Source organism: Hirsutella rhossiliensis (assembly GCF_020360975.1).
Source record: "Hirsutella rhossiliensis strain HR02 chromosome Unknown scaffold00009, whole genome shotgun sequence".
NCBI lineage: Eukaryota > Fungi > Ascomycota > Sordariomycetes > Hypocreales > Ophiocordycipitaceae > Hirsutella > Hirsutella rhossiliensis.
Window position 1 is genome coordinate 2,750,461 of NW_025408675.1, and position 23,622 is coordinate 2,774,082.

The following is a 23,622-nucleotide window of genomic DNA, read 5'->3' on the forward strand; positions in this document are numbered from 1 at the left end:
CCCTCCCGTCCGTCGTCCCTCTCAACGCCGCAACGCCGGTCCGCGCAAGCCATCCATATGCGAGCAAAGTCCCAATGTACTGTCCCCATGTACCAAGTAGTAAGATACGATAGGAAAGAAAAGAAAGAAAGATAGCCGGGTTACTCCTCCATGGCCTTTTTGGCCGCAGCCTTTTGTTTCTTGAGCTTGGCTTTGCGCTCGGTAATCTGCTTGTCCAGCTGCTCGTCATCACCGTCGGGCTTGGCCTCCTTCTTCTTCTTCTTGGGGGCGGGCGAGGCGTCGGCGGCGCCGGCGGCGTCGAGCGACTTGCGCTTCTTGCCAACGTTTGCCTTTTCCGAGCCGGCCTTTTCGTCGTCGTCTTGGTCGGCGACAACGTCGCCCTCTCCCAGCCAGAGCTCGTCCGTCTGCCAAATGGGCAGGGCGGCGGTGCGCGGGCCCTTGATGTAGATGCTCTTGACGTTGCGCCACTTTTGCGGCACCCAGCGGTCGACGAGGGCCGAGACGACGGCGTCGACGTTGTCGGCAATGTGCTCGGGCGGCCAGTGGGCGTAGCCGACGCGCACGGCCGTGTTGGTCGTGGGCGCGAGGCTGACGAGGGCGGAGCCGAGGGCCTTTTCAATCTCCTTGGCAATGTCGGCGGCCGTGCCGGCGTTGACGGCAACGTCGTCGGTGTCGTCGTCGGTCTTGCTCTTCTTCTTCTCAGGCCTCTTGACCCGCTTGCCGTCGACCTTGGGCCGCTTGGCCTGGAGGACGACAGGGATAGGGCGCTTGACGGTCGTCTTGTAAAACGTCTTGCCGAGCATCTTGGGCAGGCGGTTGATGATGCGGTCGTCGGCGACAAAGACGTCGTGCTCGGCAAACAGCTTGCGCTGGGCCTCGTACTGGCCGTACTTGGCCTTGAGCTTGGACAGGTCGATGACGCGCGTGATGCGGCGGCGCAGGGCGGCGGGGAAGTCGTCGGAGCCGATGAGGTTCTTGTACGCGCGCTGCGGGTCGGCCGTGATGGCGCACACGGTCGTCGCCGCCGCCTCGTCGACGAGCGGGTGCGGCAGCGCAATCTTTCCCGGCTGCAGGCGCGCCTTGTCGGCAATATGGCGCTTGGTCGTCAGCGTGAGCCAAACGGGCGTGTCGTCGTCGACGTCGTCGTCGTCGTCCTGCAGCAGGTTCCGCTTGCCGTCGGCGCCCTCTTGCTGCTGCCGAGCCGCCTTTTTGATGTGCGCGAGCAGGGCCTTGGACGCCTTTAGGGTCTGCGCAAGATACAGAATCAGCAAAATGGCAACACGAAAGGAAAGCGAGCAGCTGGGTTGGAGGCAGCGAGGAAGAGTCGAGCGAACCTGGTCGGGATCAATGCGCGTCAGGGCACTCGAGCCGGCGGCGACGACTTCTTTGGACGGCGGCGCCATGATGGGCGATTTGTGAGAGAGCGAGCTCGACGACGATGTGGACGAGCGAGGGCAGATGAATGTGGTGATGGTTGCTTTGCTCTGCTCCGTTCCAAGGCTCCCACCGTTGAGAAAAAAAAAAGATCCAAAATTTTCGCCTGGTACGAGGTACCTTCGGCGTTCGGAATATGCAAGTCCCGGGGTCCGGGCGGGGCGCCGGCAGGCAGTCCGAGGTATCCACCACTCACCACCGGAAGATCGGGCCTGTACCCCGCCATGACTTGCCATTTTGTCTCCGAACTTCGGAGCCCCGCCCGCCGATGGTCCCGGACCCGAGGCGACGCCACAGATGCACGTCAGGACGCGCCCGTGGCTGCTGTACGGGAATGAAGACCTTGGGCTCGCCATCACGGTTCAACTCTTCATATTCTAACGGTCGGTCCAGGGTCGCCAGAGACATTCTCTCGTTTCTGCGTTTGGTTGGCTGTCACTTACACCGACCTCGTGCACGACGAAGCCGCGATTCACGATTCACGACGCCTCAACTTCGCCCCTTTCTTCTGACGGCACCGGAGCCAAGACAGAGTCATAAACGAATCAATGCAAGCCACGCCAGGAGAACCGTTGGCCCGGGAGGCGTTCCACGAGCTTCAACACCAGCGTCTCCGACCCAGACTTAGGGCAGGTCAGAGACCAAACCGCGAAGCCAAGGAGACGAAACGCAGCGGCCACCCGCACCCCTCTGTCGCCCAGCGGAAATATAAGTGGACGCGGCCGCTGAGCGACGCGACCCCTTTTGCGAGCAAGGGCCTGCGGCTGATTCCGCCGCGAGCGCCCCATGCACGATTTGCCCCGTCGGGGGGGCGCACGACGCCGATAGCCGCAGCAGCACGCAAGCCCTTTGACTTTCAGCAAACAGGTCGACGGCGGCAAACCGCGGCGGGATGGTCGTGAGGGGAAGCACCAGGGCGGCAGCGGCACGGCATGCGTCACTCGGGCCAAAGGAAAAGGGGCAAGACTTGACCCCTTTCCCCTTGCCTGCCCTGGCTCGCTGAGCGAGCAAGTAGGCGCGCGTGAGAGAGCCAGAGAATAGAGGGCCATGTCGGTATCCGAGGACGAGGCGGCGGCGGCCACCCTCCGTCCTGGACGCCAGCAGCGACAAGAGAGGGAGCTGTAGTCTCTCCGATTCGCGCGCCTGGTTCCCGCGCGTGCACGGTTTCACGGGGCCAGGGGAGGGGCAGACTGATGATGAAGTGAACAAGAAAGAGGCAGAGTGCATCGGGTCCCATTTGCCGCTGCGGGCTGACGGACGAGCAGCTGGACAGGCAATATTGGACCGGGCATGCCGTAGGCGCTGGCGTCTTTCTGCCCAGCTTTCTGCCCAGCTTTCTGCCCAGCTTTCTGCCCAGGGCTTGTTCCCCGAGGCGGAAACACTTGATACCTCGGATGGACAGGGCAACCCGTAGAAACAGGTTAGGCGCCAGGGTACGGATACGGCGGTGATAAAGCCACAGTGAAATAAGAGAGAGAAACGCGGTCATGGTAGGCGAGCAGCACAGGTGGAGACGTGTTTTCTGGCCAACGCCGTCATGCAGGCGACTGTGAGGGTTAATCAAAGGAAGACATCGACAGCCCATGTGCGTCATGCGGGTCGAGCAAGGGAAAAGAAAGGACGGCGAAGAAAAGAAGTTGTCAAGGTGGGTAAAGTGAGAAAGACGCGTTCTGGGGGGAAGATGAGCGCTCATCTCCGATTCTATCCAGTAGCACTTTGGCACGTCTGGTGAGTGCTGCTACAGTGAATGGTTAGTGGAGCCGCCAGTGCTGCCATTGTGCACGCCGCCGTGAACCATCCAAAAAAAGACCACTGCACAATGGAGGGATAACCCTGCAGGGCTCCTGTGCAGCCACCGATGCCCTGTAAATCGGCCGCCGCCGTCATACAGAGGCGTGCTCCCAGCGCCCCTCGCCGTGCTTCCAGGGCCTGAGTAATCACCGCCACCCACTGTAAATGCACATCTTGCAGTGCACAGTCGCCCAGTTTATGCCCCCCCGCGCGCGCACAAAGGCCCGCCCCAACGCCAACGCCAACGCCAAAACGCGATGCGTGTACATCGCGTTCCTTCGTGTCGAACCCACCGCCGCTTCTTTTTTCCCTTTCCCCTTCTTTTAAATACCTCCTCGCCTCTGCACCCGTCCCCTCTCTCCTCCCATACTCCCTGTTCCCGGGCCGCCGACCTACCATCGAGGCCACCACCTCTTTGTCCTCAATAATACCTCTTCGTCCCTCCAGCACCATCGACAACGCGGCGCGTCTCTCATCCTTGATGCCCTGATTTCCACTGCCACGTCTTGATGCACCCTACGACAAACATATCCAACAATCACGGCGGGAAATGCTCTTCATCTTCTGACCTCACGACACGACTCCATAGCCACGCCCCGGGGGCAGTGAACTCGACCCCCCAACGAGCTCCCACGCGACCTCGCAGCCATGGACTCGCCTCCGTCTCTGCCCGCGGCTCAGCAACCACCAGCCCGCCACGACGAGCCCTCTTTGTCGTCAACCTCCCTCTCTGGCGGCAAGCGTCCCGCTCCCTCTCTGCTGCCGGCCTTTGAGCCGCTGTCCTCGTCGCCCGGCCTGCCTCGCCCTCTGAAGCGTCAGAACACGGGCAAGCCTAGCCTCCCCACCCCCGTGCCCACCTCGAGCACCGGCATCCTCTTCTCCAGCTCGCCTCCCCAGCACGCGTCCCGACGCCGCGGCCTCCAGGCTCGCTTGTCTGCCGCCGCCTCAGCCTCTCCCACAGTTGCTGCCGTCTCGGAGCGTGTCCCTCTCTCTGCCGTGCCCGCCGTCGAGCTGTCCGACAGCGGCGAGACAGTCTTCCTCGGCCGCTCCAGCAACTCGTCGCACGTCCAGCTCTCGGCCAACCGCCTCATATCCCGCGTCCATGTCCTGGCCCGCTACATCCCCGCTGCGGCTGCGGGCGGAGCCAAAATTGAGATTGTCTGCAACGGCTGGAACGGGCTCAAGCTGCACTGCCAGGGCCGCACGTGGGAGCTATTTAAGGGAGACAGCTTCACCAGCGAGACCGAGTGTGCAGATGTCATGGTCGACGTGCTCGACGCACGCGTCATGATCCAGTGGCCGAGACGTAGTGGCGTCGGCGGCGATAACGTCGCTGCCAGCCTCTCCGACTCGTCGAGCTGGGATGACTCTCCGCCCTCGTCCCACGCCCCTGCCAGCCACTCGCTGCTGATCCAGTCGTCGCCTCTGCGCCGCTCCACGCGCATTGCCTCTCCTGAGAGCCCGACCCCGGCTTCGACCGGACGCATGCCAATGTCGAGCTCGCAGCGGCTGCAGCAGTCTCTGCTTCTGCCTCCCGGCGGCCACCTTCGCGACCAAGAGGGCATCCAAATTTATGAGGACGATTCCGACGTCGAGCCTGAGCTTCCGAGCCCCGCCTCGCCGTCTCCGGCTGCCGTGGCCAACCTGAATGTCGGCGCCAGCATGCGTACCGAGGCCACGGCGAGCTTCTCGAGCGAGACGCTGAGCGATGGCGAGGATCACAACCCGGACGAGGAAAACGACCCCATCATCCACTCCTTTGGGCCCTTTGGTGCCGACATTTCGGGCAGGATGGCTTCGATAATGTCAAAGTCTCCCAAAGCAATGGCCACCAAGGCGGCAGCTCGTCGACATGCTCGCAACGCGTCTTTGGGCGATTCGCTCACCACCTTCTCTGGAGCCGACAACGCGACGCCTTCATCGCCACGTAACAAGCGCTCATCGGCGTCGAGTATTGAGACGGTAGCAGCGCCGTCGCCGGCGGCCGAAGCAGCCGAAACGCCATCCTCGCCTGAAGGGCCACTGTCGTCCCCGCCACCTTGCCCCAGCCCCATGATGGACCCCGTCATCGCCAACCACGTCGTCAACCAGCTTGCCTTTTCACGCCTTTCGTCGACGCCGCTGTCGACCATTGTGCAGCACCTGCCGGCCGAGTCGAGGGCCGTCGGGCTGGACCATGACGCGCTGCGCGAGGCCATCGAGTCAACGGCGTGTATCGGCATCATCCGCCGTGAGGGCAAGGACGCGGCGGGCAAGGCGCTTGAGAGCGAGTACTACTATATCCCGGAGCACGATGATGACGAGCAGCGCCGCGCCGCCGTGGTTGACGGCTTGCGGAAGCCCAGCCTGCGAGCCTGCAGGAAGCAACACAAGGTAGGTGGCCAGTGCCGTGAGGGGGGAATAGACGGGCCATGCTGACTGAATGCATAGCAATATTACTGGAAGCGCCCGCGCACTCCGTAAGCTTGTCGAGCTTGTCCTGTTGGCCAATGGCTGCTGGGCTAAGGTGCTTCTGGCGAGGCAGAGGATGAGCTAGGCGAATATCCCCCATTTTCATTTGGCGCGTTAGAGCTAGACGTCGCCTGACGCCAGCGACGGCCCCATTGTTGTTTTATTCCAGCGTACATAGTAAGGCGTTCCCCCCTCTGGTGGCGTGGACGCGAGGAGCTGCATAGGTAGCCCGTGACGTGGCGTGCTGGGCTTGTATAGTTGCATGTCGAGTTGGAGGCAGCCGTGTGTTTGCAACGAACAGAGCGAGGATGGCGCTTTTGATGCTGCTGTGCAGAGCGTTGGACGACGGGAGCAGCAACAGCACCTGGACGGTAGTTGATGGAGCGGCAATTGACTGTTGACGTGGAACGAACCATCAACCGCCTCGACTGGTCGGGCCAAAGTGAGCTGCGTTCCAATCGAGCCGGACCTCGGAGTCTAGTCCTGCGAGGGCGAAAGGGAGAGGAGAGAATGAGAGGAGAGGGAATGGACGGTCTCGAGATCGACTGACCCCGCCTCACGCCCACCTCACGCCCACCTCACGCCATGCTGCCGCGAATCTTGGAAGGTACCCCTCCCGAAGCGGGTGGCGATGCTGCTCCTGCCACGGCTACCGATGGGCAGGCATTAAACTAATAAATACCCGAATAAACAATCCATTTAATCCTATCCTCTCCTCCTCACTCCACCTCTCCCATCTCTCCATCTCTCCCATCTTCCCCAACCCTGAATCAATCCTTGTCAACGCATCTTCACACACCACAACACTTACACGCCAAATCGACATCAACCTCCCCCAACCAACCAACCGTCGAAACAGCCAAACCGCACCTGCGACACCAGCACCACATACGTCCCCTCCCCACATCCTTGCGGCCATGTCTTCTTCCACCCAGGGCCAAACCCAGCCAACGTCATCCGCCGCCATTCCCCACCACTATCCTCACTCCCAGCAGGCGGCGGCGACGACGACGACGACGCACGCCCAGGCCGACGCCGCGCGCGCCATCGACCACACAAACGCCTGGAAGCCCTCCCTCGACCGCCGCCAGAGCTGGAATAAGGAGGACCAGAAGCACGTGCTGCAAATGTCGGGCATGGCCGTCGGAAACACGGGTCCCGGCTTTACGGAGAAGCCCACGACCTGATGGGCAAAGCGCCCCAAGGCGACATCGCTTCTTCGGGAAAGAAGCGTGGTTGGGGACCCGCCAAGGAAAGACTGTGGGAATCGTTGTTGATTGCTCTGCTCATGCTATCCGCTTGCCCCATGGCTATAATGTACACTCTCTCTACTCCTCAGACGCCAAATGCAAAGTTAAAAGTGAGTTGTCAGGAACCTCCATCTGCAAATGACACAGGGAAAAAATGAGACGGCCACCGCCGGCGAGTCCTCTTCCGCTGCCTCCCCCTGATACTTAATCTTGACCATCGGCGTCTCTCCTTCAACCCGCGCAATGCTCCTCATCACTTGACAGCCCGGCTAGAAACCCGTGGGCCCCAAGCCGTCGACACCTCCAGTTGCAAAGTACTCTCCCAAGACACCCGCCGCGTAAGCAATTCCCGTCACCCACACCGCACCTATCACGACTTTGCGTCCGAACCCGCGCTTCCCCCTCCGGCGGCCGTGTTCGCCTCCCCGGCGCTCGTCGGTCGCGGCGCCCCCGCTCGTCCGGAACGGAGGTGACGGCTTGCTATCGTCTCGACCTGCCGGCGCATCGTAGTTGACAAACCCCGTCGGGCTCGCAAAGTTGCCTGTCACAGGCTTGCCCATCAGGTCAATGGGGTTGACTGGAGCCTCCCAGGCTTGGCAAGTCTCACCGGGCTTCGAGGTGGCCTCGGGCGAGGCGGCTCGGACCTTGCGGAAAACCAGCACGTCGCCGCCGCCCGCCACAATCTCATACCCCTGCTCATGCAGCCGCGCAAAGTGCGGGAGGAACTTCGATGGGCTCGAGAGGCGTGGCAAAACGGCCGCGGGCGACGCCCATGTTTGTGTGTCCGCAACGCCAGACGTCGTCTCGGCGATGCTGAGGGACCCCGTCGCTGCATCATATGCAAGTATCCTATATGATGCGGGCTGTTCACCCTCTGCTGACGCTTCTCCCGGCACATTCTTCGTCTCCGCGGGCGTCCTCGCCTTGTAGTGCTTCACAAAAGCTGGCTGCGCCGGCCGGTCGCCGCATTCCTCCATGTAATTAGTCTCCAGCCCCTGTGGTTCCCTCGAGTGCATGTCCTCCTCTGCTGGTTGCGTATCCAGACGAGGAGTGGCCGCTCTCGCCGAGCTTCTCGTTGATCGGCGATCGAGGGAGGGCTCCAACTTTGTTTCCTCGCTTGGGAAGCTCTCATCCATCGAGCTCGGCTCGGCCTCGTCTCTCTCCATATTGAGCATTTCGGACGATGCCGCAGCCGGCTGCCCGCTGCCGCCGCCGTTCTTGGGGGAAAGGCTTGACTTGGAGGGGGAGTTGGCGGTGCTCCAGGATGTCGCGAACTCTTGTGGAAAATCCCTTACGTAGTTGCCGGTCAGAGTTCGTTCCGTCTTTATCTTCACCTGCTTCAGAGTGTCCTGTGCGTCCTTTGATGTCGCGTCCCAGGTCAGCTCGTGCTCCGACTTGGCCTTTTGGAGCTTCGCTTTCTTGTCGTCATTGCGCGCCCGGCGAAGCACGTCGGCGCGGATGTCAGCAGCTGTCCTGAAACCCACCGACTCCCGACTGGTGCCGAGGGAATCACAACGGACGCCGTCTGATTGACCCCGATGCTTATCCGATAAGCGGTCTGTTGCGCTTAAAGGCGTTCTAGTCGCATTGATAATCGTGCGGCTGCTTGCAGCGGAATCTGGGCAGATTTCGTCAGACTTCTTGTGCGATTCCAACCCGTCTCGAGACAGGCCTGTGTAAAGCTTCGATGTGACATTACGATCAACTGCGTAGGCGCGGCGTGAGGCGTCAAAGTCAGGTCGCTTCTTGGGTGGTTCTTCATACTTCAGCTTCGTCTGTTCCACAGGATGGCTTTCCGGTGCTTTGCAGCTGGCGGCAGCATGCGCCCCTCGAGAGTGCGCGAGAGGCGTGGCAGCGTAATGCGAGCACTTGCCCAGGCCTTGATTCAATTGTCGGAAAACATCAGGCTCGTTCCAGTATACCGGACCATATTTATCCAGGTCTGTGTACTGTTTGGCCGGGTCCTCAAAGGGAACCTCGACTTTGGCCGCAATCGGCTCGGCTTTTGGCGCAAAAACCTGTTGGCTTCTTTCGTGGGCAGCAAGGATGGCGTCGTCAGCACCAAACGGGACCTTGTATCCTTCGAGCTTCTTGTACAGGTCCAGGTCTTTGTCCTGCTTTGACTTATCCGCGGTCCGGTGCTGCTGGCCGTCCGGCTCATTGAAATAGATTGGGCCGTACTTGTCGAGATCCGGGTAGTTCTTCGACGACTCCTCGGGAGCGGGCTTACAAAGGCCATCTGGTTCGTTCCAGAGCACAGGTCCATACTTTTCGAGATCATCGTAGCCATTGGAGAGCTCCTCAGAGGGCTTTTGTGGAATAGTGGTAGATTCATTCCCAGACACGGACTTGAACTTGGCATGGTCGCTAGGATTCTTCGACTCCAGTTCGACGCTGGATTGGGATTGCGCCGGGTGGTTGCCATCGTTCTCGGCGGAGTTCTTGCTCCCCAAGCCGTAATTGAACTTGTTCAAGTTGGCATAGGCCTGGTTCAAGTCGTCATAGAGCTTGGGCTCCTTGTGCGAAGCCTGTTGCAGTGAATCTTCGGATCCTTTCCAACCGTCGAGCTTATTCTTGCTAAATCCATTGGGCCTCCGAGACTCCAGCCGGTGGCTTCTTTCCCGGGAGGCAATCGAGTCATCGCGACTTGCTGAAGGAAGATTTGCTGGACCCCTTTGTCGCTCCGGCTTCGGTTCAGTCTTGGAAATGGCTGCTGAGTTCCGGCCAGATTGGGCGTCTATATCTCGCGCGCTAGACGCCAAAGTGTTCTTGCCGAGGGTTTGATGCTCGAGATTGGACGCTGCTAGGGCCGCCGCCGTGGTGGTTGGTTTAAACACCCGGCGATTGGTAATGGGGTCGATGAAGCCCTCGTCTTGCCCTTGCTTTGACGTGTGTAGGTCAGATTTCGAGGTAGCTTCTATGGGTGATCGGCGCTTTGGGAGATATTTGCGGATGTGGTGGAATGACGTCCACGGACTGTGCTGCTTGGAAGCGCCGCCGCCAGAGGCAAACAAATCGTCGAAGGCCTCGGACTCGACGCGGTCGGTGTTTCTGCTTGGGCGCAGGCCCGAAATTGCGTCTGACCATGACTTAATGTCGTCGAGATCGGCATATACGCCATCGGTTGAGGAGCGTGGTGCCCCCCAGGAGCGAGATGTTGCGCTCATGCAATCCGGGAAACTGCTGTCGCGGGAGCCGTTTTCCCAGGAGAGGTTGCGGCTCAGAGATTCCATGTACCTATATCGCAAGACATGGTGACGCCATCGCACATCGGCATCTGACCATGAGCCAAAGCGGAAGCCCCGAGACTGTGCTTCTGTGCCCAGGCTGTACATGGAGAGAAGGGAACATCGTGGAGACGGCCGCGGCATGAAGCCAAGTCTCAGGCGAGAAGCGGGAGTAGCCCTTGCTGGCAACATGGCGTCGAGGTGCTCCCAGCCGGAAGACTCGGCGACCAAGAATCAGCGACGCTCTTGTTGGCTGTGTTTGGGAGCGTAAGCATTCGGGCAGTCTCGGCAGGCGAAGCACAGATACTGCTTGCGAGAGGTCGCTGACACAGAAGACGGAGGACATACCAAACAAAGCTTTGGAGATGCAGAAGCGGGAGCATGTGGCCTGGGATGCTTGAGACGGAGAGGGGTGGCGGGCAGCGGGTTATGACGGCGTTGGAAAATGGCCGCTGACGGGCTGCCGGCGAGCAAGATGGGAAGGAATGTCAACGGGCGAGGGAGGGACCAGAGGACGAGCGTGGAGCGAGTAGCAGGAGAAAACCGTTGGGTGGATATCTGACGGATGAGGATGAGGAGGCCGAAGGCTGACGAAGAGAGGCGGGAGTTTAAAGGGTGACGGAGGGGAGAGCTGGAGGTACTCGATGGGGCTTAGAGCAAGGCGAGTCGGCGCCAGAGACCTGCGGGGTAGCTGCGGGCACCCCAGAATGGCCCCCACCACAGGCCCCGGAGCCACTAAAGCCAGTGCCGCAGTGACGTGGGTGGACGCCACAGCGCCCTGCTCGCCCCGACCGCACCGCTACCGTTTTAGTGAGGGGGAGCGCTGAAACTCCCGGCCGGGCTGCCGTCTGCGACGTGGCCAATCATGGCCCCTGGCCGAGCTCCGCAACAGCCTGTCTATAACGGGGAAATCCGGGGAGAACCGGGTTGTCTGCTGAGACTCTCGCACGGATACAGGTTGGGCACTTTGTTGTCGATGGCGGATCTTTCTGAGGAAAGGATTAGGTAGCTAGGTTCTGCGAGAGGAATCACGATTAGATCCCCTCTTTTGTTTGCGACTCCGGCAACCCCGAGATGTTTGTTGGTCGGAATCTCGTCCGCGAACTCTCAATTGTGGACTCGAAAGGTTGTATGCAATCTTGAGCTCTGCCTTGGCTGACAGTCGTCTGCTCATCACGCAGTCAAAGTGAATAATATCACCCAGCAGTGCCAGTCAGCTTCTCTGCTTGGCCACCTCTGTCCCGCTCAAGAGACTTGTCGACGCCCATCCGAGGAGCCGAGCGATTGCAATCGGCATTTGGATGTGGCTGCAGCTTGTGACGATCGATGCCCCAGTCATCTGCATGGAGCTGCAGCGCCGTTGCGTGTCTTCATCAGGTTATTGGCGCCTCCAGACTTTGAGCAGCAGATAAAACGCTGAAGTCAAGACATTGGTTGGGGTCGAGACACGAGTTGGGTTTCACAGTATTCGTGGTCTAGCTTGCTCGGCCAGTTTGCGGTGGCAGCAACACTTTTGCAAGTTGCCAATGCGCTACCGAGGCATGAAAATACCGATACCTCCTGTTACACGGCAAATTGCAACCGAGTCTTGGGCCATTGAATTCCCCGTCAACGATGCAGGCCGAGCCGCGTGCTGCAAGGCTAGACAGCCTGCCGATCCATCTTCCAGTTGTCTTGGATGGTCGGACCCTCCCGTCGACTAGGATCGGTGACGTTGCGCCTTGCTGAGCCAGGTCTCTTCATCGACTCTGACGTCAAGTGTTGAGGAAGTGACTAACGGTTGGTGCTGGCGTATTCTAATCCATGACAGGTGTGCAACCAGCGCAACGGAGAGGCCGAGGACCACGAAGAGCGTGATTGTGAAGAGTTCTCTGCAGAGTTGGCCCGAGTGCCGAGTTGGGCTCGCCGTCCCTGGACCCGCTTTTCTGCCTCGGCGTGACTGTATTCCCAAATTCCGTGCCTGCCGTCCCCGAAAAGCTCAAGTACTTCAAATGGCGGCCCGTGACATCATCCGCGAAGCTTTCTCTCCCCGAGTCTCAGCAGCTCCTCCAGCTCGCGCCACGTTGCCGACTCAGCATCATGAAGCGCGTCCAACAGGGCAAAGCCGCGTCTCGAGGCTTCGGCACCGGCTTCGGCATCGGGTCCTCGGGAACCTCCCTGTCATATCTGACCGAGCCCCCATCTTTCGCCGCCGTCTCGGATCCTAACCTCGTCGTGTCGCTCAAAAACGTCCTGAAAAAGGACAGCACCACAAAGGCAAAGGCCCTCGAGGACCTGCTGCACCATGTCCAGGCTCATCCCTTTGACCAGGGAGCCGGCGTCGACGAAGCTCTTCTTGAAATATGGGTAAGCCGTTCGCTCCCGACTGTCAGAGGGGCCTGTTGCTCACAAATCGCAGGCTCAGCTGTATCCGCGCATCTCCATCGACAATTCCCGCCGCGTTCGCGAACTCTCCCACTCCGTGCAGCTCCAGCTGCTGAAGTCGGCCCGCAAGCGTATGGAGCGGCACATTCCCACCATTGTCGGCGCATGGCTCTCAGGTCTCTATGACCGCGATCGAGTCGTTGCCAGGTCCGCTGAAGACAGCCTGTCTTCCTTCTTAGACACCCCCGACAAGGTTTCCGCCTTCTGGATCAAATGCCAGTCCCCGATCCTCGACTACGCCATCGAGGCCGCTCAAGAGTCTCGGGATACCTTGAGTGATGAGCGGACGACCACGGCCGAGGACGCCGATGCCAAGTACTTCAGAGTCATTGCCGCCAGCTTGTCCCTGGTTCTCAGCCTACTCCAGCTGGAAAATGGCGTCGTTGAAAAGTCACGCCCAAAGCTTGATGCCTTCTTCGCCGAGGACGTCGTCTGGAAAAGCATCACGTTCAAAGACCCCCAAGTCAGAAAGGCCGCGTGTCAGCTGCTGTTCATGTCCATCGAGCGCCACCTTCCATATGCTGAATCGGCCATGGCGAAGCAAGCATTTATCACCGGCGGCCTCAAGACCAACCAGTCAGGATCTGCACTGGAGTACGTACGAGCCCTGACCAAGTTGACTCAACAAGATCCAAGCGTATGGGCTATAAGCTCTGGTGAAAAGAAGTCTCCATTTTCGAGGCTGCAGGCCTTTATCGCAAAGGGTTCACAAGGAAGCCCCGCTAAGTTCTGGGAGTGCCTGGGCAGGCTCCTCGCCTGCCTTCCTAACGAAAGCTTGACCCTCGAGGAAGCGTCAGGTCTCCTTTCTTCTTTGAAGTCTGGCATCACAAGTCGCGACGAGCCCCGAACAAACACCTCGTCCTCGTGGAAATGCTACGTCGATGCAGCCACCCGATGCCTCAACGCTCTCCCCGACGACGATCAGCTGGCTCTGGCGAAACAACAACTCTTCCCCCTTGTCGAGCAATTTTTGTTCTCCGTTTCCAAAAATCCAACGTCTATTCCGCTTGGCCCAAATGCAATGACTATTCTCGTCGAAATTCATATTGGCTTGGTGAAGACTTCCCGCCTCGCCTCAGCCGTCGCCGGTGAATGGGCCCGTCTTGGGACCATGCTTTGCAAGGACATATCCTCATCCCTCCCCGAGGTGTCCAAGGAGTTTCAAGCATCTCAAGCCAAAGTTGGTGAGCAAGGCAGAAGATGGTTTGGGCTTGTTGGATCGCTGCACAGCAAGTTGCAAGGTCTGAACGACGACTTCGACAATGCCAGGGCTCCTTCGACACAAATCGTTATGGATTGCCTAGCGCTTCTTGAAAGTCGAAATTTGAAGCCATATGGCGCCGCTCAAGCTCTAGAATATGCACTGAGTACATCACCCCACCTGTTCACGGCAGAGACCGGAGATAACCTCACCCGGTTTCTCCTCTTGGCTGCGAAAGACATGGACAAAGTTGTCGGCTCCTCCTCGTCTCGTCACCTCTTTTCTTCTCTAAACATTCTCGGGACCATTCCAGATCGCCAAGGCGACTACGAGAGCATTTGGTCGCTGTGGACACAAGCGTCCATAGACCTATCGTCAAAGGTGTCTCGAAATGTGGCACTCGCTCAGCTCGTCTCGCAGAAAAACGCCGCTCCGCTTGCCAAGAAAGCCCCAAGGCTCCAGGAGCTGGTGCGTTCTCAAACCATGGAGGCAATTGAACCACATGGAAACGAAACGGAGGGAAATGCGAGGGCCTTTCTGGAAGCCGCCATTGTCAACCAAGCTCTTGATTCCGACACCAGCCGCCATCTTACGGGCGACATGGTGACACTGCTGGGAAAGGAAACGCGATACACGGAGAGTGTCCTGGATCTGCTGGAAATTGTCGTCCAAAGACAGCCCGAGCTCTTTTACCAGCAAGAAGCAATCCACACCGATATCGTGGCCCAGCTACTGAGCTTGTCGGAAATTGGTGACAACTCCGTCTCCCCTAAAGCAGCACGAGTGCGTTCGCTACTGGATGGCCACGGAGACGGCACACTGCCAGTGGTGGAGATTATTCAGTCAAACTTGGAGCGAGCCGGTCCTCAGTCTCTTGAGTATGTTCCTTCGGCATCAACGGCCTCGTGCCGAGCTAATTTATTTTGTTCAGGATCAGCACTCTCGCATCGCAGGCCAAAAGAGCTGTCGACACGACTGTGCGTTGGGAAGACGTATGTCCAAACACCAACGTGTGGATGACGGAGCTTTCAACCCTCCTGGAGCAGCCTGTCAACCCTGCACTAGCCATCACGAGCGCCATTGGAGGCGCTGTGACGCTTCCTCGTGTCCGTTCGCTCCCCCGGAAAACCCAGACTTCCACGCAAAGGGACCGACAAGGACGCTCCATACCCGCAAGAATGGCGCTCTACACCTATGAACTCCTTTCTTCTGCGCCTGTAGATGTTGATCTTCCCCGCCAGTTCCACGTCGAGCTCCTGTACCTTCAATGCCTATCCTTGCAGCTCGCCTCTGATCAAGTTACCTCGCTGGATAGTGACGGGCTCTGGATGACATTGGACGATAATTACACAATGGCTCAAGCAGAAGAGCTCGTCACTTCGTCCAGGAACCTCCTCAGTAAAATTCTTGCCGCCGCCACTCAGTGGGACAAAACCCCTGAACAAGGCGTGTCGAGTGTTGTTCGCGACCTTGTCGACTTGACCATGAAGGAGGCCATGGAGCTTACACCTCGCGGTGTTTACAGTGCCAAGGTGTTGACTGAGCTCATCCAGACACTCACAGAGGCCCATGGAACTCCGCCCAGCCTGGAAGAAACCTTCTTCAAGCCAGACGTCCTCAAAGCCACGCCGGAGACGGCTTTGCTGGCGGCGGGGTTGATGGCCGGCTTTGGGGAGACCCTAAAACCGTCAAAGGCAGCTAGCAACTTCTGCAACCGACTCGTCAGCGATGTCGCCGGCACCTCGCCAGAGAAAGACAAGTCGAGGATGACGCTGGTGCTTCTCACGCTGTGCGCCCAAGTCTACGAACCTGGTCAACTTCCCGTTGCGAATAATCGAGTCGTCTTTGCGGTGAAGCAAATCACCTCTTGGACAGAAGACCTTGCCGACTTGGACCCTGACATTTGCGCCGATATGTGCCGCGCGCTTGGCCAGCTGCTGCCTTGCATGATGGATGTCTACGGGTCTTACTGGGAAAAGACTTTGCAATTTTGTGTCGCGCTGTGGGAACGCGCGGGGCAGCACGTTCTCTGGGAAGCGTTGCCCTTTATACACTCGTCGCTCAAGCTGTTTAGAGTTCTCGAGCGAATGCCGGATACGAATGACGACTTGCAAGATGCCTTGAGAGATGTTGCTACCATGAAATGCAGAGGCTTGTTGGAACTGATGAGGTTACCGCGCGAGGAAGGTTCCCAGCCAATGGAGATTGTGGATGCGATGTTGTGCCGCGAGACGGAAAAGATTCCCGTGGCGCGTCTCCCTGAGCCGACAGATGTCTTCCCACTGGTTGCTTCAGCATCACGAGACATTCAAACTGCGGCATTCAATATGCTCCACAGAAAGATACCCGCACAGCAGGAAGAGCAGTCGATCAATGTTTTGCTGGACAAGACAGGCAAGTTACTGGATTCTGCGTCCCTTGATCAGCTATTAACCTGCCGCAGATGCTCGCCTTCCCGATGAGCTTCTTTCGTTGCTGCTCGATCCCCCGACGCTGGAGAAATACTCGGACGAGGCTCTCTTGCTCTTCCCATCGTCGGTCCGCTGCTATCTCCTCTCCTGGAAGCTTCTCTTTGACGCGTTTTCGACGCCGTCCTTCAAAGTCAGGAATGACTTTGCCGAGCACCTCAAGACGGGCGAGTTTGTGCGCCCGTTGCTGGACTTTCTCTTTGACGTCCTCGGCCACTCGGCAGCCCACCCGTTGAACCTCGACAAGGAGAACATTGGGGGGGAGCAAATCTGCGAATACGACATCGGGCTGGCCGACTCGGAACCGGGTGAGAAGAGCATGCACTGGCTGCTCGCACACCTGTTCTATCTGGCGCTCAAGTACATACCGGGCCTCTTCAAGGCATGGTACATTGACTGCCGCTCCAAGCAGACGCGAATCGCGGTCGAGTCGTGGACGACCAAGTACTTTTCGCCGCTCATTGTGGCCGACACGCTCGACAAGGTCCAGGCGTGGGCGGACTCTCAAGAGACGGGCGGCGACGACAAGGAGCTGCTGGTCAAGGTGTCCAAGGCGGCGCGCGAGGTGACGGCGGGCTACGAGGTAGACGAGTCGCAGGCGGCCATTGTCATCAAGATGCCGGCCGACTACCCCATCGGGGCGGTGGCGGTGGCGAGCCTGCACCGCGTGGCCGTGACGGAGCGCAAGTGGCAAAGCTGGATCATGACGACGCAAGGGGTCATTGCCTTTTCCAACGGCAGCATTATCGACGGGCTGCAGGTCTTTCGGCGCAACGTGGCGGGCGCGCTCAAGGGCCAGAGCGAGTGCGCCATCTGCTACAGCATCATCTCGGCCGACCGGCGCATGCCCGACAAGCGGTGCGCGACGTGTAAAAACCTCTTCCACCGGTCGTGCCTGTACAAGTGGTTCCAGAGCAGCAACCAGAATACGTGCCCGCTGTGCAGGAACCCCATCGACTACCTGGGGGCCGACACGGCCAAGCGGAGGCAGGTTTAGGGGTGAGGGGGGGGATGGAGGCTATGTGCTTCTGAAGAGAGTGTTGGGCATGGTCCGGTGGGACAGTGCTGGGCATTACGAGTCACGAGGCGTCGTGGGTAGTGAGGGAAAGGGGTAAAAAGCACAACTTGATTTTAAGATGAATGATTGAGTAAGGATTGGTTTTAAATTCTCCCCTTTGTCTATGTGGCTGGACACGATGGCGGGATCGTAGCGCTTCTCATTACATGACGACAGCGGTCTTGAATCAGGGGCTATTTGACACTCCAGATCCCGCATTTAAATGGCATAGCTGCCGTTTGCACGTCGCAGGTTTACGCCGACAGCTGGTTGGTCTGGTAGACATCCATGACCCCCGAACCACCTGACCACGCAGGCTAGTCTGACGTGTTAGGCAGACAAAGAGTGGTGAGGCAGCCGGATAATCGCATTTGCCGAAGCAATGCTCGTCAAGTCTACAAGAGCCAATGGTATATTCAGATGCCAATAAATTCGAAGCCGGTGAGTGTGTTCAAAGTGAACGGATTCCGCGTCCAAAGGTGAGAGCGAATGAGCGGAGGGGAATGCCGTGCGTGCAGGATCTGGTGGGAGTCCTTCGTGACATCATTCGTTGCCCTCTGCAGCGAGGCAGGGAAACCCGAGAGCCTGTAATGACATTAGCGAGACGTATTAGTGGTGATCAACTGATAAGACGGCGCATACAGTCGTGGCAGATGCTCGCTGGCCATCGTAGCGCACCAGGGCAGAAACGAGGTCTCGGAATAGAGGGTCCGCTTGAGGGAGTATCTCGGGCCACGACCGGGGAGGAAAGACGGTCCACAGCTCAAAGGGCGAGACCTTGAAGTGACGGGCCTCTGGCCAGGTCTCGGGCGTCGGCGTGCCGAGCGTCTTGAAAATGCTGAGGATCAGGCCGAGCTGGTTCCCGTCCTCGTCGACCGGCCGCGACTCAAAGGGCGGCACGGGCGGGGAGCAGATGGCCTCGGCGAGCATGACGCCGAAGCCCCACATGTCGACGGGAGGCCCGTAGGCCTTGTTGCCAAAGAGGACCTCAGGGGCACGGTAGGGCCCGGTGCCAATGTCGAGGATCTTGTCGGCGGCGGGCTCGCTGTGTGCCGAGAGCTCCGGGTGCCATGCGGTACCGAAATCGGACAAGAAGGCCGGGCCAGAGGGCGAACTGAGGAGAACGGCCGAGGGTTTAATGTCCCTGTGGATGATGCCGCGGGCATGGATGTGCTCGAGGGCGCGCAGCGTGTCGGTGAATATAACACGCAGCTGCTGCTTGGACAGGGGCCCGGCGGCGAGAAGCTGGGCGAGGGCGAGGGGCATAAAGGGGAAGCGGAGGACGAGCTGCTGTTCCTGGTCACGGAAGACGTCGAGCAGCGGGATGCAGGGCGGGCGGAGCATGTTCAGGATCTTGGCCTCGCGCTGGGGGTTGTGAGGTTCCATGGAGCGGTGGGCGGTGGTGATGACCTTGAGGGCAAAGTCGCCAGCGCGGTAGACCTCAGATGTGACGCCCTCGGCGACAAAGATGCAGCCGTCATAAGGCCCAATGCGGACGGCATCGTGAGGGGAGACGGCAATGTCTGGACGAGAAGGAGGAGGTTGATGAGCTGCGGAGGCGCAAGCCGCGTCGTACTCGTCCTACAGAGGTCAGAGCACGGCGCCAGTCCCAGCCAATGCCGCGACGTACGCGTGTCGAGGAGATGCCGTAAGCCTCTTGCTCAATGGCGATGGCGTCACTCGCAGTCCTGGCGGGACCCAGGGATGATTGTCTGTGAAGGCGGATGGCAAGTCGAACAGTCAGACGAGGGCGGCGACGGGCAAAGGACAAGACGACTGGGCCGCCTCACATCTTCCGAACGGCATCGTACCGGTCGAGGGCCGACAGGGACGATTTCCAGTTGCCCGAGGAGGACATTGCAGAGGATGGGAGGGAGACGATAGATTTGAGGAAGAGGATCCCTGACTACCAAGAGGTCGTCATGATGCAGCATGAACAAGTGGGTACGGAGTAACTTGCATTGGCGCGGAGGAATTGCCAATGGAATTGATGAATTACCCCGAGCTCGGAGGCCCTGCCAAAGTACGCAGTACCTGCAGCGCCCAGCTTGACATGCTAAAACCTAGTGTACCGGATACTTTCCGAAGACCGGCAGGCACTGATGCCTTAGGCAGCAGGAGCTTCTGGAGATGCTTGTTTGTTTGGAGACTGACAGTGCGGCACAGTGCTTGCTGGTCATGCGACTCATGCCGAGGGCAAAAACAAACAAGCAGAAGGAAAAACACTTGACAATTGGAGAGCAGGTAGCAGGGTAAAAAAAAAAAAGACCAAATGCGGAGCGGGGCACCAGCCGCGGTAGCATCCATGACCGTGTGAATTGACAGGTCGCAGATCAGGAGCGCATAATCGTTCCCGTGCTCAGACAGTGCAAATATGGACGATGCCTCGTCGGTCCCCCGTACCGCGGCTGCAAAGGAGCCTTCTCTAGCAGCCCGTATAGTGCATGACCCGGCGGCGGCACGGTAAGGCTCCTGCAGCGTCCAATCTCCCCGTATTCCCACGCGCTCGCGCTGCTTGCGGCACCCGTCAAACGCCCTAACGGGGCCTGTAGTGCCCACTGGCTACCGGCTACAGGTCGCTGAAACTCGCGGCGGGCACCCACTAATAATCTTCCTCCTCCACTCCAATCAACTCTCAGCAGCACCCGTCGTCATCATCACCACCACCACCACCACCACACCACCACCGCGGCCTGCTGCCAACCGTCATCTCAAGCCGCTCGTTTTTTCTCTTTCCCCTTCTTCCGTCCCAACTTTCCCTTCTCTCTCCCCGTGTCAGCGGCATGATCCGCTGCTGACGTCCGCCGCCTCATCCTTACCTTACGCCCGCTGCCACCACCATGCGCGCCTCACTTGGCTAGTCCATACAGCATCCCTTATTCTGCATCATCTCTTGTGCCATCGCCATGGACGACCTGGCCAGGACCGAGTATCCCGGCATGCTGGTGAGCCCACGACAGAGCCCTGCCCTGCCCGACGGCGCTGACCTCGGCCAGGCCCATCTGCAGCCCGGCCAGGCCACGCAGACGCTCAACGAGCGCGTCAAGCGCATCAACAAGATCAACCTCGAGATTGCCGACTGGCTCCAGGTACGAGGGCTCGCGACTCGACGCGCCATGCCGCCCAATCATCGCTGACTTTTCCGCCTCTGCAATCCTTCAGGAGCGCCGTCGCGTCGAGGAACAATACGCCCTCGGCCTGCGCAAACTTACCCAATACCGTGCTCCCAATTCGCACTCAGACTTGGGGTGCGCCTCGCCCCTGCAACCCCCCCTTCTCCCCTCACCTCATCCTCACAGCCTGCTTCGAGCTCTCTCTCTCCCTCCCGAAAAGAGAAACATCCCGGCCACCCACCATCCTGGGTCTCCACACCGCTGATCATGGCCTTCCCTCAATCGCAGAGTCTTCCAAGCCCCCTGGGCCCGAATCATCGAGTCCGTCGAACGCATTGCCCACTCCCACCACGTCTTCGCCGAGCGCATCGAGCAAGATGTCGAGCATCCCCTGCGCGCATATCAGCAGCGGCGTGACATCCAGAGCATGTACAACATCTCGAGCAACCTCGGCGCCATGGCCAAGGACCTCGAGGATGCGCAGGACAAGGCCGACAAGCTCAACAGAAAGGGCAACAAGGTCAGCGCCCAAAAGGTCGACGCCGCCACCTCGAGGCTCGAGTCGGCCACCCAGCAATGGGAGTCCCAGGCCCCCTTTGTCTTCGAGACGCTGCAGGCCTTGGACGAATCGCGCGTCAATCAGCTGCGCGACCTCCTGACTCAGTACCAGACCAACGAGGCCAACCAGGCCCAGCGAGCCCAGGACAACGCCGTCGAGGCCCTCGCTGCCATGCTCGAGATAAGCACCGAAAAGGAAATTCGCGACTTTGCTCAGAGAACAACGGCTGGCAGACCCGCGGCTCTCACAAGGTCCTCGACTAGGCGCTCGCCCGCCGCCGGCCCTAGACCTGTCAGCTCGGCCGGGGCACCGCCATCGCTTCTCCCCGGCACCACAAACAACTCAACCTTGTCAGGCCCTGCTCCGACCGCAAGCTCTCAAGCCCCGGCCGATGACGATGTCAGCGATCACAACCCCCTCCCGACCGAGGCCAAGCCAGGTAAAGCCGCTCCCCGAAAGAGCCCGTTGCCTAGTTTCCCTTCTGTTGACACCTTCGTAGGATCCAAGCTTCGGCGCCTGGGAACAATGCTTGGAGGCCGACGGCGGCAGAGCGTTCACCTTGGATTCGGCCCGTTGGCGGTTCAGAAGACGGGCACGACCTTTGGGCGCTTGGGCAGCAGCCATGGACGCGGCATATCTCCCAGGCCCTCGACGAGCAACTTCCATCAAGACTCGGGCCGGCTGTCCGCGCTCGCCGAGACGCCTGACCAGCCAAGCCAAGACGAAGCGGCTGCCGACGAGCACAAACCTTCGCACGAGGGAACCAACGGGGTGGCTGACAGCCATGCCGGGCCGGTGGATCCCCCCTCCTCGTCGGCCGCTACCGCTGGAGGGGTGAACGGGACCCACGCCGCCGACATATCGGACGTTGCTCCTCCGCCTGGCCCGCCGCCTGCACAGCAGGCCGAAGGCTCTTCGCCGGAGAGCAAGGATGCGGAAGGCTTCACGATACGGGCACCCATGAACGATCCGATTTCCGAGGCTCAGCGTGAGGCTGCGGGCGAGGACGCGGATCAACTCTTCAAGCTCAATATACAGACCACGCCCGTCGAGGAGGAAGATCCTCAAGCGAAGCAGGCCGCGTTGTCGAGCGTGGTCAACACGCTCAAGCTTGGTCCTGCGACTCGCCGCTCCAGCACCATCAGAGGGCGTCGCGACGTGCGCAACACCGTCTACGTACCCGCCCCTTCGTCGAGCATACGCGAGGGCCAGTCCGACGGCGCCATGCCGTCGATAGCAGGCTCCCCTCCCGCGTCCTCGTCATCCTTTCCCCGGCAAACGCCAGTTACTGCGCTCGCATCCGAGGCGAGCATCGCGGGCACGTCGGATACGCAGTCGGTCCGGTCCGGTAACTCGCTTGGTAGCTTGACCCACGCCAAGCATCCTGACATGACGGGCCCCGGGCTGAATAGCTCCATCGTCGAAACCATCTCGGCCGTTTTTGAGGACGGAGTGGTCAAGAGCGCGTCGATAACGGGTGAGATCGCTTTCGCCAATAATCCATCGGACTCGGAGAGCAAGCGTAAGTTTTTTGACTCCTCTGACCATGTCGGCGTCTGGTCGCTGACGTTTATGACAAGCACATGAGATCATCCGGATCAACAACTTCCCAAACCTGGAACGCATTGGGCCCAACCGCATATTTGTTCAGAACTCTTCGCCAGACCAACCTGATCAGTTCACGCTTGACGCCTCTCACCTGGCCAAGACGGCGACGGCATTCTCCTATCGCGTCTTCGCCGAGGAGGCCGAGCCCCCCGTTCACGGCCAGCACGCGCCGCTGCTCTTGAAGCCGGCGTGGAAGCCGCAGGGCGACAAGCTGGGCCTCCTGCTGCAGTATCAGCTCAACCCGTCAGCCCAGTTTACAGCCCCGACGACGCTGCACGATGTCGTGCTCGTGGCCAGGTACGAGGGCAAGGCCAGTGGCGCACAGACGAAGCCGAGCGGAACACATCTCAAGGACAAGCACCTGGTCTACTGGCGCCTCGGCGACATCACCCTGACGGGTGACATGCAAAAGATTGTGTGCCGCATCGTCGGGGCGGACGGCGTGACCCCAACCGCCGGCCTCATTGAGGCCCGTTGGGAATATGCGGCTACGGGCCACGACGCTGTGGGCAGCGGCATCTCCATCTCGAGGCTGGAGGAGACGGACAAGGCGGCAGAGGCTGCCGAGGACGATCCGTTTGCCGACCAGAGCCAGCCTGCTGCCGGGGGCCAGAACTGGGTCAGCGTGCCGCTGCAAAGAAAGCTCGTGAGCGGCAAATACGAGGGCAAGTAGGTCGGCGCACGCTCGAGAAGATGCGCGGCCTCTTCGGCAGCACGACTTGGGCACGCTCCCCCACGTTATTCACTCTCGTCGCGTTATGCAGAGGATGAACTCTGGCATCGCAATCTTCTTTTTTCTATGTATCGAATTCGCCTCTTGTCTTGCCTGCTTCTTGCCCATACCTAGCGAGGAGGAATTTGTCAATTCTCGTCCCATCTCCAGCCACGTGCGCATCGAGGTTTTTGAGTTTCAAAGACTATTGTTTGATCATCTTGACACGACGCAAGATTTTTCACCTTTTTTTTCCCTCTTCGTCCAGCATTTTGATGGTATACCGAGGCGTGGACGGGGGGCAGCAGCAGCAGCCGCGTGTGGCCG

At 59.6% G+C, this 23,622-nt stretch overlaps 7 protein-coding genes across 7 annotated transcripts; 4 read left to right on the top strand and 3 right to left on the bottom strand.

Moving 5' to 3' along the window:
- Positions 1 to 140: 140 nt before the first annotated feature.
- HRG_08258 (ribosomal protein l1p/L10e family domain-containing protein) lies at positions 141 to 1,403 on the bottom strand (the record flags this gene model as incomplete). The annotated part of the gene is made up of 2 exons (XM_044866729.1): positions 141 to 1,247; positions 1,335 to 1,403. The coding sequence occupies 2 exons, from the start codon at positions 1,401 to 1,403 to the stop codon at positions 141 to 143; spliced, it is 1,176 nt and encodes a 391-aa protein (XP_044718618.1).
- A 2,470-nt stretch (positions 1,404 to 3,873) lies between these two features.
- Positions 3,874 to 5,688, top strand: HRG_08259 (transcription factor tos4; the record flags this gene model as incomplete). Its single annotated transcript, XM_044866730.1, has 2 exons — positions 3,874 to 5,598; positions 5,656 to 5,688. The coding sequence occupies 2 exons, from the start codon at positions 3,874 to 3,876 to the stop codon at positions 5,686 to 5,688; spliced, it is 1,758 nt and encodes a 585-aa protein (XP_044718619.1).
- Positions 5,689 to 6,593: 905 nt separating this feature from the next.
- Positions 6,594 to 6,863, top strand: HRG_08260 (uncharacterized protein; the record flags this gene model as incomplete). The annotated part of the gene is made up of 1 exon (XM_044866731.1): positions 6,594 to 6,863. One exon carries the CDS (start codon positions 6,594 to 6,596, stop codon positions 6,861 to 6,863), a length of 270 nt encoding a protein of 89 aa, XP_044718620.1.
- A 332-nt stretch (positions 6,864 to 7,195) lies between these two features.
- Positions 7,196 to 10,261, bottom strand: HRG_08261 (conserved serine-threonine rich protein; the record flags this gene model as incomplete). The annotated part of the gene is made up of 4 exons (XM_044866732.1): positions 7,196 to 8,531; positions 8,583 to 8,875; positions 8,945 to 10,163; positions 10,209 to 10,261. The coding sequence occupies 4 exons, from the start codon at positions 10,259 to 10,261 to the stop codon at positions 7,196 to 7,198; spliced, it is 2,901 nt and encodes a 966-aa protein (XP_044718621.1).
- A 1,971-nt stretch (positions 10,262 to 12,232) lies between these two features.
- On the top strand, positions 12,233 to 17,243 carry HRG_08262 (ring finger domain-containing protein; the record flags this gene model as incomplete). The annotated part of the gene is made up of 7 exons (XM_044866733.1): positions 12,233 to 12,499; positions 12,552 to 12,593; positions 12,648 to 13,761; positions 13,819 to 14,159; positions 14,223 to 14,656; positions 14,710 to 16,172; positions 16,222 to 17,243. The coding sequence occupies 7 exons, from the start codon at positions 12,233 to 12,235 to the stop codon at positions 17,241 to 17,243; spliced, it is 4,683 nt and encodes a 1,560-aa protein (XP_044718622.1).
- A 603-nt stretch (positions 17,244 to 17,846) lies between these two features.
- Positions 17,847 to 19,161, bottom strand: HRG_08263 (kinase; the record flags this gene model as incomplete). The annotated part of the gene is made up of 4 exons (XM_044866734.1): positions 17,847 to 17,888; positions 17,946 to 18,884; positions 18,934 to 19,015; positions 19,094 to 19,161. 4 exons carry the CDS (start codon positions 19,159 to 19,161, stop codon positions 17,847 to 17,849), a joined length of 1,131 nt encoding a protein of 376 aa, XP_044718623.1.
- A 1,048-nt stretch (positions 19,162 to 20,209) lies between these two features.
- HRG_08264 (fes/CIP4, and EFC/F-BAR-like domain-containing protein) lies at positions 20,210 to 23,256 on the top strand (the record flags this gene model as incomplete). Its single annotated transcript, XM_044866735.1, has 7 exons — positions 20,210 to 20,248; positions 20,300 to 20,392; positions 20,466 to 20,551; positions 20,705 to 21,414; positions 21,475 to 21,809; positions 21,876 to 22,497; positions 22,556 to 23,256. 7 exons carry the CDS (start codon positions 20,210 to 20,212, stop codon positions 23,254 to 23,256), a joined length of 2,586 nt encoding a protein of 861 aa, XP_044718624.1.
- Positions 23,257 to 23,622: the final 366 nt, after the last annotated feature.